Source organism: Tachypleus tridentatus, chromosome 7 (genome assembly GCF_004210375.1).
Source record: "Tachypleus tridentatus isolate NWPU-2018 chromosome 7, ASM421037v1, whole genome shotgun sequence".
Lineage (NCBI taxonomy): Eukaryota > Metazoa > Arthropoda > Merostomata > Xiphosura > Limulidae > Tachypleus > Tachypleus tridentatus.
Window position 1 is genome coordinate 135,921,749 of NC_134831.1, and position 15,920 is coordinate 135,937,668.

The window sequence follows — 15,920 nt, forward strand, 5'->3', positions numbered from 1 at the left end:
ACATTATTGTGCCTGTCCTTTCTCACCTTCAGATTTAAAACATTAACAGGTATGTCGATAACTCCACATCCTCTTCAAACATTACATTAAAAGTACTGTCTATTTGTTTAGACACTCTTGGCCTTTCAGTTTACGGTGTCTGTACTGTCCTTTATTTAACAAAAGTTATCTAGGTGTGAGCAACTTGCTGTTTTTCAATTATTAAAACGCCCAATTTCATGACGGCAAGAAATACAAAGTTTTCAGATGTTTGAAAGCTTACATCTTTATCATTACTGTCAGTTTTCCATCAGTGTAAGAAACAAGAAGAAAGACATACAAGTAGGCTAAAAATAACTAAATAGTTCTTTAAATATTTCTATTTTTTTCGCCAGCACGAAGAAAATACTTTATTATTTCAAATTTGAAGAACAATCTAAAGGCAACAAGAGAACAAAAATCATATTATTCCATTATTTTACCTCTCCTGTGCCAAAAATACAAATTCGTGCTTTGCAATTATGAAAGTGGGGGGTGTTATAAGAATGACAGTGAAACCCCTCATCCGGTCAAACAACAGTATCCCCTGCTAGTACAGAGGTCAGTCTCCGGATTGAAAACGCTAAAATCAGGGAATTCTATTCCCCTCGGTAAACTCAGCAGATAGCCAAATGTGGCTTTACTATAAGAAAACACACACAAACAAGAGTACGCCAAAAAGTTAGTGGAAGGCGATGTCAAGAAGCTAGCCACATTCCTTCTAGCTTATCACTTCAAAATTAGCGCAGACAGAACTCATCCAACTTTGCACGAAATCCAAACAAACTCTACATATATATACATGAATGATGGTGAATTTTGGGCTATAGATCTTTCAATGCTTGTTTGTTTTTGAATTTCGCACAAAGCTACTCGAGGGCTATCTGTGCTAGCCGTTCCTAATTTTGCGGTGTAAGACTAAGGGAAGTCAGCTAGTCATCACCACCCACCGCCAACTCTTGGGCTACTCTTTTACCAACGAAGAGTGGGATTGACCGTAGCATTATAATGCCCCCACGGCTGAGAAGGCGAGCATGTTTGGCGCGACGGGGATGCGAAGCCGCGACCCTCAGATTACGAGTCGCACGCCTTAACGCGCTTGGCCATGCCGGGCCTCTTCCAATGCTGCCACATTTGTGGTTGAACGACAAAGACAGCTCTTTCCAAGGCAGAAAAGTCATCCATCATTAAGATCGTTAACAGATGTAATCACATCACAGTATTTCCAAGAAGAAAACCCTCAATGCTTTCAACGTAAATGGAAAATTTTGGGTAAGAACCACAATCGAAACCAATACAAAGCAGTACACTCATTCACAAAGGGACGTTTGTGGTTAGAAAGGAGAATTATCGGACTCAAAATGAGTTAAAGATAGGTTCATCTCATGGTACTGTTAGCCGCACAAACAACTAACAGAAGCTGACGAAAGTTCACAGTCGAAAGTTTACAAACATTCAGCCGTGTCTCAAGATTAATGATTGTTTTCTTGAGAGCAATGGCTAAAGAAACTGGAATAACAAAAAATTATTTTCGTCTATGTATTTGTTTAGTCCAAAGATGTAAGTCCGACGGACATTTGGGCCTTTGGTTTGACTAAACACAGTCTTGAAACCCGATGTTCACGAACACTAAAGTCTCTGATAAGATTTCAGGTTTAAAACTGGTCATGTTATTCTTCTGAGAATGGAACTTGAGATGTTAGGTGACAGAGTCAGTCAAATTAAGCACGACCGACAACACAGGAAGAAGACATTCTTTTTATAAATTGAATTTAACACCTATTAAATATGCACTTGTCTAAGATGTACGTTTAGTCAAGCGCAAATTTCTTAGATTCATAAAGCCACTTTACAGCTGAAAAATCTAAGAAATCAATACATCAGTAATTGCCGACTACCTGGATGATTCCAATAACAGGTGAAATGGTTTATATATAGAGAGAGATATACGGGAAACGTACATTTATAACAGACAAACAATTTTAATTTGTATTTTATTGGAAATAATTGCAATAAAAGAGTTAATTAATTACTGAACATGTATTTATAAATATATTTTTCAAATTAATCAGAAAAAAGGATTTTCTCATCATTCTAATCACTTCCCTTTTTTATTTTTACCATTACAGTCACTAGAAGTCACCTTTTTTTTTTTAGACGCACAAGTCTCTGACCTAATTTGGTGAAGTACTTCATCACTGCGTTAAACAGGGTCTCCCAAAACTCCCACCAACACGAGACTGGATTCAGTCACGCTTCCTTCAAATAATTAGTAGTACCGGGCAAGAACCGGACAGTTTGAAAATACCATCCAGCAGAAATGCCAGGCCCTCCAGGTGGTATGTCAAAAATTGGGTTTCACCAGCTAGCAATGGCAAGAAATTCTTACCTGGCTAATACTAAACAAATGATAAAAAAAATATCTCGTAACGTGCAGGGGGGGTGGGGTGGGGAGTTGGACACTGGCAAAGAACTGTTCACAGATGACGCTTCGTGTTTTTACTAAATAACGATTATACGCTCCTTCGTCGATTTCATTCCTCAAAGCGATAAACTGAGTCCACCTTACAGCGATATAACACAAACAAAATTGTGTTTAATGTGCGTGAAACTTGTATTTTTGTGAAGCAACCCACTGATTAGCACATTTTTTTTCACTATCCCTTAATTACTATATCTTCGGTTGAACGTTAAGAACGACGTGTTTCAAATACTTGACTATCATTATCGTAACCTTACCACCTCTCCCAAGCGTCTTTATAAGTTAGGCTTAGAAATATCATTTTTGAGAAAATATAGTGCTCTCGATCGAAAAAAATTGTTGAAATTTGGTCTAAACACAGTATTTTGTATATGTACAAACAAATTTTTTGAGGCAAGTAATCAAAATAAATGAACGTTAGTATTAACTAAGTGTGAATGCTATTCATTGAAATATTCAATGAGTTTGTTAATGCTAATTCAGTGTACTGGTTTATATGTACATATATTAGAAGAAAGAAATATTCCCACAGGCATTAGAACGTAAATTTTGGCAATGCTAAGTCAATGTATTGGTTTATACGTACAGATTTTGAAAGAAGGAAAAAAATCAGACATGTTAGAATGCAGATTCTGATAACGGTAAGTCAGTGTATCTTGTTAATCACCGAGTTCTTACGTTAAAGTCACAAATATACGCCATACTAAGTACAAATTTATGTTTTTACGCTGTAACATTATATCTGCTCTGGTTGCGAGACAGCTACCTAATTTGCAAAATATTTTCAATGTAGTCTATTCAACCGTCTGTACGAAATGACAATAATTATTTTATATTTTTTTAAATTTCTCTTAGTTTCAAAAAGTAAGTAGTATAGAAGCTTAATAATAATAATACAATGTAATTCTTTCTTTAAAGAACAGAACAACAAATTTACTCAAGAAACATTATATCATGAATCACTTCATCATAAACAGGCAAAAAAACTTAAATTGAATAAGAAAACGAAGCAGATAAATCAACATATAAACATAATTTAAGGCATCAATATGACTGATACTAAACGTTTGCAAAGAAGTCATACGTATACACGTTTTATGTTAACTATTTAATAGGTTATCTGCGTTGCTTCCATCTCAGGGATCGAACCCTAATTTTAGTGTCATATGTCTTCCCATTTACCGTTAAGCTCTTAAAAAAGGAAGTCAAGCACAAACTGTCGAATTACTTAAACTTACAAAGGCCAAGAGATTATTTTTAGGGTTAACCATCACACCATGGCATGTCGGCGAGCATGAGTAAAGAAACCTATCACGTCTTATTTCTTAAGAAAATATTATTTGATGAATGAATCTTAATATACGGACAAAAGGAGAATAGTTAGAGAAAAGTACGTTTGTGTTTGGAAGAAAAAAATGAGACAATTTTTTAGGATAACGTAGTTTAATGAAAAAAGTTCAACATAATCGACTCTGTTTCTAACCCACATGTTCTACATACTGCGCGTAATAAATCATATAGTTTTAGTTTGTTTTGAATTTTGTGCATAGCTACACGAGGTTATCTGAATCAGCCGTCCTTAATTTAACAGTGATAAACTAGAGGAAAGATAGCTTGTCAACAACGTCGCCTACCGCCAACTCTTGGGATACTTTTTTTTTTAAAGAAAAAATACATTTTGATATATTAAGATAAATTCGATGACGAATCGGGAAAAAAGACAAATGGGGATAAAATTGTTTTGTTTGTTTTGGAATTTCGCACAAAGCTACTCGAGAGCTATCTGTGCTAGCCGTCCTTAATTTAGCAGTGTAAGACTAGAGGGAAGGCAGCTAGTCATCACCACCCACCGCCAACTCTTGGGCTACTCTTTTACCAACGAATAATGGGATTGACCGTCACATTATAACGCCCCCACGGCTGGGAGGGCGAGCATGTTTGGCGCGACTCGGGCGCGAACCCGCGACTCTCGGATTACGAGTCGCACGCCTTACGCGCTAGGCCATGCCAGGCCCGGAGATAAAATACGTGTCTGTTAGGCACTGTAAGTTCACGAGTTCAGTTTTTGCGTACGCTAATTTGTGTGTCGGCTTACGTGTTTGTCTGATTTTCAGTTTGATTTATTCAACTGTCGCCACGCAGAGGAAATAGCAAGTGGCTGATTCTAAGAAGGAAGAAGTTGAAATAGAAACGAAAATGGGTTATATCTATTAATCCATCTTTAATTTCTTTAACACGTTGAGTAATCGGCCACATCCATTGAGCTTGTTTGTGACTGGGGGAACTTAATACTTCATTCCTGACGAGCAGATGGCGTAACCGCTGACATCGAGACTCACACAAAGAAAAACACTAATTTGTAGTTTGAATTATCAAGAAAAGTCGCTAGATTTTCACCACATTTATTCCAACGACATTTCAAAACACGTTCATGTGCAAACTTGTAATTTTAGAAACACGAAAACATTTTTTTACGAAAACGTTAATTTCCTATAATACTAATCTAATTAAGCTTTCAACTCTCCATGATTTATTATTAAAATGTGTAAGATAATCGCATAATGAACGAGTACTTTGGGAGTAAAAATTATTTTCTTCATAAGCTTTTGAGTTTTTAGCTCGAAGTCAAAAAAAAAAAAAAAAAGTCCAGACCATCACTTGACACGTCTTAAAAAAGGCGTATTAACCAACATTATTTTTAAATTATAACAGGAGTGTTTCAATTATAATTACTGATAATTATTATTTTTCTCTTCTAGCACTTTATTATGCAACTGAGGGGTTATTTTTAAGGGAATAGGATAACAGACCAAATTCCGCAACTTTTCAGATAAAGAACTCTATAAAGTCAAAAACTTATTGTGTGTTATGATAAACTGCTGTCTAGATTCTCCCGACGTCACATTTTTGCAATAGGACAACTGTAACGAGTGATTAATGAATGAATCGTGTTTATTCGAAAATTTAACAAAAGGAGTAAGTTTAGTGAGTCGGAGATAACTTGCTTTTAATTGCATAGTAGAGATGGCTGATAAGGGTATTAAAAACATTGATTTAAAACACGAAACAGCAACATTTAACACTTTCTCACGTGGCCATTTGGCTAAAAATGGCTTTTGTTAGCTACTACATAACAGAATAAACATATACAGCGCTCCCTACAATCTTGTGTATGTATAAATATTGTTACTGTCATCCCCACAACACATAATCAATGAGTTACTTTTTCAGTCATTCTTAGCCTAAGGTAACCTATGGAGGTGGAAACGTTGTTACTTGTTTACTTGTTTGAAACAAAGTTTTTAATATCAAAATCAAATCTCTCTACTACAGGGTGTTCGGAAAGTCACTGTGCACTTATATATTTATTAACAGACATGTTTCAATATAGAATACAGGAGGTAAATATGAATGACAATTATAAACAATGTTCGAAGTGATCCCCGTTGGCATCATTACAGGCCTGGATCCTTCTTATTTTGTTTCTAAACACTGCTATCAGTTGCTGGCTTGAAATAGACTGAATAGACATATAATTACAAAACTGCACAGTGACTTTCCGAACACCCTGTATGTAATAAATGTTTCAAGTGAGTTCCTTGTCATCTTGAACTGCCTTTATTTAGTTTGTGTGCTATCGTATATATACGCAAAAAAATACGAGATAATTTTCGTTTTTTTAAAGATTGCCTGGAGTTTATAAAGCTTTTCTAAACTGCTATCTCTAGAAATTCCAAAGGTTTAAGAATAGCCACCCTAGCTTGGAACAGTTGAGTAGAAGAAAAATAACTAACAAGCAGCAATTACGCGGTTATCCTGAACTAAATGACACGTTGATTGTAATAATTATAATGCCTCTATGGCTGACAGTACAGAAAATTTTCAATAGCATATTGGAGCTTAAGCTTTGGATCATCTGATCAGTAACACAGCTGGCCAACAATCTGCCCCGAAAATAAAGGGAAAATGAAACAGATGTTAACAATTTTAAAGATTCGCCTACTTCATGAATATTTTGAACTGGTGCAATTTTGATAGCATGTCTAATTAGACACATTGCAACATAGCAATGAATTAAAAGAACAGCACAGATATGAATTTTTATTGTACAGTTTAACAAGTAATTTCTTATCCAATGGCAGCAGAAATGGTAGGACACCTTGCAGGAACCATGCCCAACATGAAAACCTACAGAAATATGCATTATTTTATGAGAGCTCCAGAACTGTGCGCCGATCCATAATTGGATAACTTTTAAAGTTAGTTAGTTTTTGTCTGAATTAAGATAAAATCAAAACACCCTAATTAAGACAGCGATTATGGCATTATTGTAATATATTATTTGTGAAACACTCACAATTTCTGAGCATTTTGTGAAACCTGTGAGGAACTGCTAAGACAATGAACTGGTATCTGCGAGTTTTTGTTCTTGTCCAGATTGAAATGCGGTTGGATTCAAAGCTAACCGTCGAAATGTTATAAGAGTAGCACACAAGTTGCTCATAAAGTTAACAACGAAGAAGCTGAAAACATCAAAGAGAAGTATATCTGTGTAAATAAGATGTAAACTTCCGGTGTATTCGACGACTTGCCTTCTAAAGGGGATGAAACCAGATGACTGATTCAGAATCGTGTAAGAATGGAGAATAAGAAGGCGTTTTCTGAGTGAAGTGCAATAATATTATTACACGAATAAAGGGAGAGAGGAATTCCTAATAATGGCGGAGTAGCATGGCCATAGCGTGTGGGTAGTCCACTCTGATAAGATAGATACACCTTAATGAGTGTGTGTTTTCTTATAGCAAAGATGCAATGGGCTATCTGCTTAGTCCACAGAAGGTAATCGAACCCCTGATTTTAGCGTTGTAAATCCGAAGACTTACCACAATACCAGCGGGGGATACACCTTAACGACTAAAGAAAACAATACGGCAGAAACCATTCCTGGACCATGCCCTACACAGTCATATACCTCACTCTTGAGAGTTCCCAATTTCCGAATCTGAAGGAACGCCGCACTTACTACCAAAATAGTTTTATATTTTATGCTGGTTAATAAAGAAACCGACTTTAATAATTTGAGATAAGCGCTCGGAAATAACAGCAGACATACTTAACTTTTATTATTTTGTGGTAAGTTAGGCTTAATAGTTAAAAGTAAAAAGATCGGTTTATGACTTTAGGGGCATTCCCATTAATTTTCCTTTTCCGTCCATCTTCCCATTTTGGAGCAAAACCCATTGGACTATTTATCGTATTCACCACGGAGAATTGGACACCGGATTTTAGCTATGGAAGTCCGTAAACTTACGGATATTCCTCCAGAGGGCTACTATTAATTCCTAATTACTTGGTTTTAGGAAACTAAATTTGAAAGCATCGGCCTTATACATCATTATAGATAGTAATGGTTGATATAATACACAATAATGAAAAATACGGAATAACAACTTAAGTATTTATCTATCTAGAGAAGCAATTTCCAGCTTCATTTTCATCATTTAACGATTTCTTTGTAATTGTATAAATGAAATTTAAAACATATGCTTAAAACTCGAAGTAATATTCAAAGAACCCTTTCAGCCGTGGAGGCGTTATAATGTAACGGTCAATCCCACTATTCGTTGGTAAAAGAGTAGCCCAAGAGTTGGCGGTGGGTGGTAATGACTAACTGCCTTCGCTCTCGTCTTACACTGCTAAATTAGGGACGGCTCACACAGATAGCCCTCGAGTAGCTTTGCGCGAAATTCAAAGAATCCCAATGAATCAATGACTTTCATTAGAAGTTAACTTTATGAGAGAAGAATCAATTGAATTAGAATAATCTATTCTCTAAAAATATACTTTCTCTTGGCGACAGAAGTTTATTTTCATTCGAGCCCGTAAAAGAATCCACTAAGTACTTGAAACGAAAACATTAGGCACAATGTTTTATTAACCCTGGTCAGTGACCCCGTTAGGATATTCTGAAGTGGACTGAATTATTTCATCCTTTATTTAATTACTTATTTCTATTTGTTGCAACAGATACAAGATTTTATACGCTGTTTTTTTCTTACTGATCCGAGAAGTTTGTTGATTATGGACATTTTGTAAGAACACATTTCCTAATCAGTATCTAGTTTCATATTACAGCCAGCTTTTCTAAATCCTGAAGATTCTTGCTTGAAAAACGTGCCACCGACTCTGACTTATTATTATTAAAAAACACAAAGTAATGGAGATACTTAAGCTCACCAATGTCCTCTTATATCTGCTCCGACAGTCAAAGATGATGGATTATAAACAAATATTTAACGTTCATCATTTGTACTTCTTCATCTGTGGACATCGGCTTCTTATCACAAGTTACTAAATTTGTTTTCAATTAGAGTTTACGTGACTGGGTTTGCGTAGTGAAATAAAGCGATTTTTTTCTGTACTTGTTTCTAAAAATGTTGTTAAATGTTCATCGTATTAGCAGCGTAGTGCATGTTACTATATTTATAATACCCATGTTCCCTTAAAACAACAATATGGTATACAATGACTGCACTGTCTAATGCATCTTTGAAACAATGCTGTGTACAATGTCCAGAATACCTAGAGTACCCTTGAAACAACAATGTAGTGTACAATGTCTAGAATACCTAGAGTACCCTTGAAACAATGTGGTGCACAAAGATTGCACTATCTAATGTACCCATTAAACAATGTGGTGTCCACTATGTCTCAACTGCTTGAATACCAATGTATTGTGCTGATGTTCTTTCTATTTATTTGGGATATGTTATTGTTCAGGAAAACCCTTAGCCCCCATATATGTGTACGTGATTAGAGACGCTTTTTCCCCGAGTGCCAGTAAGAAACTGATTCATGCTTAACAAAAGTTGGAACGTTCCGGAAGGCTTTATCACTTAAAAATTATAAAACATTAAAACGAACAGAGTAGATTTTTTTCGAAAAAAATTATTTGTCGCAAATTTTCAGTTTTTTTTCTTTAGAAAAAGGTCACATCGTTTTTTGTAAACTTGCTATTACCTTAATAAAAACATTAATTCATGTTCTCTATTTATTTCTTTTAAATGCGAAAATTTGAGCTCTCATTATGTTACAGTTCAAATATGTTCCCCCCCTAGCTTTAACCTTTTCTTTATTCCTACATTACTTGTTTCAAAATCTATAAATCATCTAACCTTTTTTGTTACTTCCAATCCATCTTCCATCGCATGCATAATGGCTTCCGATATCTTAGTATCTAGAAGATTCATAACTTTTTCGATGTTAGAGGAATCGGCCATTCCAGTTGTCACACGATTCAATGCACTCACATATTTGTTCCATGGTCTGTCGAGTTCGGTTACTTGAGCTAAACATCCATGGACCACGTTCAGACAAAACCCACCACAAGGTTTGGCTAAAATTAGTCTCTGACAGTGTGCACAATACGTTAACCTCACAAGAGCGTTATAGCAGTCTGGACCAAAGTCCATGTGTTCGGTGGTGTTAACTACTTCTACACCGAGATTCAAGGCCTGTAGAAGAGAACGAGCAACATCAAATGACCGAACAATCTGAAGAGAAATCAACATCGCTTTGTCACCAAAGGGTTTAATTTCTGGAGTTTTCTCTCTCAAACATTTCTTGTAGTCGCTGCTGACGTCCTTCATGTCTGGGTTGATGATATGACGATACACGACTGGGAAGAGTGATTTAAAGAAGGAGTCGACACGTGCCTCCAGATTAATGTCCTCACCTTTAAGGTAAGCCAAAAGGTAATGAAACAGTTGTTCAGTCGGTAAGTGAGCCACAGACTCCATCTTCTGGTAAGTCTGGGAAAACAGGGTATGCGTGTTATTTTCTGCAAGCTTCACCATATCTTGAAATCTTTCTGTAATGGGAGAAAAATATGTTATATTTAAAAGTATTTTGACCTATAATAATTTCAACGTCACAAATTATTCAGAGATACAAGAGGAATTTATTTGTTTATAATATAAAATAATGCATTACAGTTTAAACAATTCAGTTTTGATAAACTGTTAGGAGCTTCATTAATTCTACATATTTTTTCCTGAGGCAAATGTCACATAGTATTTGGTTGACTGTATTACTATAGAAGATACATTTATTATACATTCTAACAAAGAAGAAAGAAGGATATGAGAATTACTTGCAGTGGCTGTCCATGTTAAACTCCATATTAATGTAAAAAACAGTGTTAGGATAACAACTATCACCAAGGCTACATCAATTAACAAACCTAAATTGAAATGTACAGGGTGGCCCGAAAGTCCCTACCCATCCATATATCTTATGTATCCAGTGTATCTGTGTGCTGTCCCTCATTCTCGCTGCATAATATTATGCAACGCCATGTTTTGTGAGACATTTTCCTCAACATAGCAGGGGTTATTGTTCCAAATGCCGCGGTAACAGCTGCCTTCAACTCATCATTAGTATTATAACGTTGTTTAGACACAACATGTGGATGGGTAGGGACTTACGGGTCACCCTGTATGTACAATAATTTGTTCTTTGTAGCCGACTTTTCATTACGGATAACCTAGTTCAGTGTTTCTCAACGTGTGAAGCATGCATCCCCCCCCCCATCCAGGGAGGCACGAGCGATTATAAAGTACAATAATGCAAAACTAGCGTCCTCCTCTTAACAAGATAAGGTTGTTTTGTGGTGACCTTGATCCACTAACCACTTCTAAGTTCAGTCATTAGTTTAAATGTATTTCATCAAAATCCATTCTTTGTTTTTGGGAAACTTGCTGACAGACACACAACCTCCGTAACCTTCGATATCGGACATAATACGTTATGTTACATTGAACACGTTTCTTTATATCAATTCCTCTTAGAGTTGGTCTAAAAACAGAATGTCAAATCTAATACCACAAGTCACTGCGCAAAATACTTTTTTTGAATGTCATGAGATAGATTACTGATACATATAAATAACATTTCAAATGTGCATCTCGAAAAAGGAAGTTATTCTTAAATATTTGAAGTAATAAAACTGGAAGTATTCATGCGTAAAGACGTGATAAAACATCCTATTAGATCATAATGTCATATTACATTTTTTGAATATTCCTCGTAACCTTTGCTTCCAGACCTTAGATATCAAATATCCAAATATTCCATTAAACAAAGGGAAGTTAAGACTTCGAGAACGTCACAACCTATCTGTTACGTTTCCTGGACGTTTAACCGATATCAGCTAATTGAACTATGTTTAACAATGATACAAACTATAATATATCAAGATAATCTAACAATAATCAGATATCTAAAGAATACAGCAGTTTAGTGTTTTTCAACAAACAAAAGATATCTAAGGATTATAACAACAAATAAACCAGGAGTACTGAAAAAAACAAAGCCAACTTTGTGTTGGGGAGTGTTGTAGCATACTGATGGTTTTATTTTCGTAAATAATCGGTTCAGATTTTGCGATTAATTACATCTAGAGATCACCAACTAATGATACATCTCTGGTGAAACATGTCTACCTACACTCATCTTGAAACATTTCCAAGTGCAGCGAGTTTTTCTATCCTGTTCCGTTTCTCAACTGACAGTTGAAAACGTTCTGTGATAGTTTATATGGGTTCAGATCAATGCTCTGTGGTGACACAGACATATTTTGAATTTTGTTTGTCTTAAGCTATTACTGGACAAGGCGTATTACTGTACGGAAAGCAAGCATAGATTTTCCCCATAGATTTCTTTCAACGCAGACAACCACACTGCCCAGAAGTAATCTTAATTTCGATACTTGAGACGCCGTGACAGTCAGAGATATTTACAACCGTAATGAGCAGCTCATGGTTTGTAGGTGTCCGTGGAATCTAGTAACAGCACATGGTGGAATGCGATGAATTTAAAGCGATTTATGTGGTTTTGTTTTACTCAGACTGAGAAGTTAGTTTGCTGGGTCGAGTACTGCTTCACGTAGGTAAAGAAGTTAGTTTGCTGGGTCGGGTGCTGCTTCACGTAGGTAAAGAAGTTAGTTTGCTGGGTCGGGTGCTGCTTCACGTAGGTAAAGAAGTTAGTTTGCTGGGTCGGGTGCTGCTTCACGTAGGTAAAGAAGTTAGTTTGCTGGGTCGGGTGCTGCTTCACGTAGGTAAAGAAGTTAGTTTGCTGGGTCGGGTGCTACTTCACGTGGGTAAAGAAGTTAGTTTGCTGGTTCGGGTGCAACTTCACGTAGGTAAAGAAGTTAGTTTGCTGGGTCGAGTGCTACTTCACGTGGGTAAAGAAGTTAGTTTGCTGGGTCGGGTGCAACTTCACGTAGGTAAAGAAGTTAGTTTGCTGGGCCGGGTGCTGTTTCACGTAGGTCAGTGGTTCCCAACCCTTTTTATGCTCAGCACCCTTAAAAAATTGTAATATGTTCTCGCACCCCTCACAGTAATTATTTATTTAAGAATAAAGGTGAAGGTGGCCAAAACAAATGTTATCTCGCACCCCCAAGGGATGAGAGCACCCGTGGTTGGGAACCACTGACGTAGGTAAAGAAGTTAGTTTGTTGGGCCGGGTACTGTTTCACGAAGGCAAATAAATTAGTTTGCTGGGCCGTGTACTGCTTAAGATAGACAAAGAAGTTAGTTTTGTGGGTCGTATCACATACTTGCACATCCATTAGGCTACAGCTTACTCGAACAGCCAGTATGACATACCTCTGACACTCGTATCACCAATGTTGCATCAGACAGCTAATATCTTTTGAATATTCATGCCCGTCATGTTTTTTGTGGGGTTTTTTTTTTAGCATCTCAACTAAACAAGCTCTCACAATTTGCCAGAAGATTCACGTGCAAGTTCAGTGGATTCAGTGTGTTGGGGGGGCATCTTTTGTATTTACGTCACTGCTCCCCGGGAATACTTTAAATAAACTCGCACTCAGTCAATAATAAAAAAAATCACACAAAAGGATTAGTAACGTTACTTACTTTATGTCAAAGTGACGACAGATCTTAAATACATTTACAAATGTTAGGATACTGTTCATTACTCTGGGAACTTATAAGTATTGAGTAATTAATTATAATACGTGGTGTCAGACACGTTTGAATGGCGTCTACCAAACATCTGAAGAATCTTAATGGACTCAACAGCGAACAACAAGGAGTAAAAGTCTACTCATTATTTACCCCTATTATACCCCTACTGTGACAACGATGACGTTCGTATTAAATACCCTGTTTCTCCGAAAATAAGACAGGGCTTATATTAATTTTCACTCCAAAATATGACACTAGGGCTTATTTTCGGGGATGTCTTATTTTGATATATTAAAAAAATGAAGTTACAAAGTAAAACTATTAAACTAACCATTTAAAATAAACTATTATTAAACTATTAAACTAACTGATTAATACTTAAACAAACTAATTAACTAACTATTAAACTAATTAATAAATTAATTTTTTTTTATTTCTTTCCTCTTCCTGCCACTCTTAACTAGGGCTTATTTTAAGGGTAGGGCTTATATTAAAACTATCCCCAAAAATCACACTAGGTCTTATTTTATGGATAGGTCTTATTATCGGAGAAACACGGTAGTCTTGTAGTCGTTCACTCGTCATCTGGACAGGTACTTTTACTAATTACACCTTTCGCTGCATACACATAGTAAGCACACCTACACGCGGGTGTGTTGTCTTTAAAAGAACACAGGGTGCCATCAGATCCTGTTTTCCGAATAAAGTATAGTTCTCTCTGGAAAGCCCGCTATCACAAATCGAGAGGCCCACTTGAAATGTATTCAAGGACTAGCTACACAACTAAAGGGTTACCATTAGGTTAAACACTGCTAATTTATGTGTACATATATACAGTTATGTATATACATACGTATATTTATACACACACATTTATGTGTATATATAGGTTATAAATAAACAAAGAAAATAGTTTGTACGGAAAAAGTATTAGTGTTGAGAATAGCGCGCGAAAGGCAAAGCTCGTACTTTACCAATCAAATAAAAACTAACAAACCTGAATTTCTATTTCTCGGGTCAGTTCTTAAAATAAATATGTAATGGTATTTATTTTAGGAACTGGCCCAAGAAATAGAAATTCGGGTATTTTGTGTATACGGGTATTTTAATCTTTTGACACTCACGACCACAACAACGACACCGGTAATACTATTTCTATATTTTCTCTGACAACATTGAATCTTTGTCTCCAAGCTGGGTAACACAACGTACTAGAAGACGCACGAAAAAAAAAAAAAAAAAAGAACATATCCCCAGTTTTTATCAAAACTCTTTTCACGAGTTGTTTAAACGTAAGATTCACATGAAACCAGTTTATTCAACTCTAAACATGTTAGGACACTATTTCGTTAATGGTCATTCAATGTTCAAGTGTGTTTTGCATGTCTAAGAAAACAAAGAAAACGCGTTTTCTGTAATGACAGTATTCACTAATTCTTACTGCACAAGTCTTAGAATCTTAAAACACTGAATGAAACAATGGAAGTGACAAATCATTCCGTCTGATACTTGTGCCTTTCACACGAGATCCGATGACATACGAAAGAAACGATAATTTTAAAAAGTTGCTAAACTTTCACCAAATAATGTAAAACAACCATCAACTTGCGCCATGTAATGTTATTTGTATTTATTTGTTTCTGTTTCAATTATCACCGTATCCTCACACCGTTCAATCTTGTGATGGTAATTTCTTTCATCGTGGTTGACTGATGTCACTTTATAAAAACAATACATTAAAGTGATGAAAACTCGAATAACAGTACAAAAATAACTGGTGACAGTCTATCAAGACGCCTATCAACGCAAAACTCCGATACTTTACCAACTGGAGAGAGCACGTGTCACTTCACACAAGCGAGAAGACTACGTTGTTAAGCTGTTCCAGTAGAATCCAAATGCTTGGATCTCGTGAGAATGACGTACTATTTTTCCCATTTATTACGAAATTGTTCATGCGAGCCAGAATAGATATGAAACTTCGTAAATACCATCGAAATACAAATAATATAGGCAGAAGTTAAATATATGGGCAAGTAATAAAAAGGGGGAGACGCACAGAAAATGGAATACAGAAGTTGAGGACGTTGTATTAAAACGATTTGGGAGCTTCACAACAGCGTTACGATCCATCTGGCGATCGGTTACCCTGACAGCAGTGCTGAATGTAGTTTCCATGCAAAAGATTCCCTCGTAAGACTTAATATTACTCCTGTCTGCAAGTTTTCTACAATTGATGTGACGTATGGACTCCCAGTAACAGTCCGATGATACAGAAATTGCTGAGACCGTTTGACAGGGTGGCTTGCTGTTGCATGCACGTGGACGGGTTTTGCCAGTGACCCATGTCTTCATGGTTTCTCACCTGTTACATATGCTATACTCTTCTCATTACGGTAGGGATAAGCCTTGTTATAGGTCTTTTCCTG

The 15,920-nt window shown here is 36.2% G+C and overlaps 1 protein-coding gene across 1 annotated transcript in view; it reads right to left on the reverse strand.

The window, feature by feature from the left end:
• Window positions 1–15,920, reverse strand: part of LOC143256669 (glypican-5-like) — a 119,996-nt gene that overhangs the window by 73,186 nt on the left and 30,890 nt on the right. Inside the window, exon 3 of the mRNA XM_076514175.1 lies at window positions 9,676–10,370. Coding sequence (XP_076370290.1) covers window positions 9,676–10,370 — 695 coding nt within the window. The remainder of the gene's footprint in view (window positions 1–9,675; window positions 10,371–15,920) is intronic.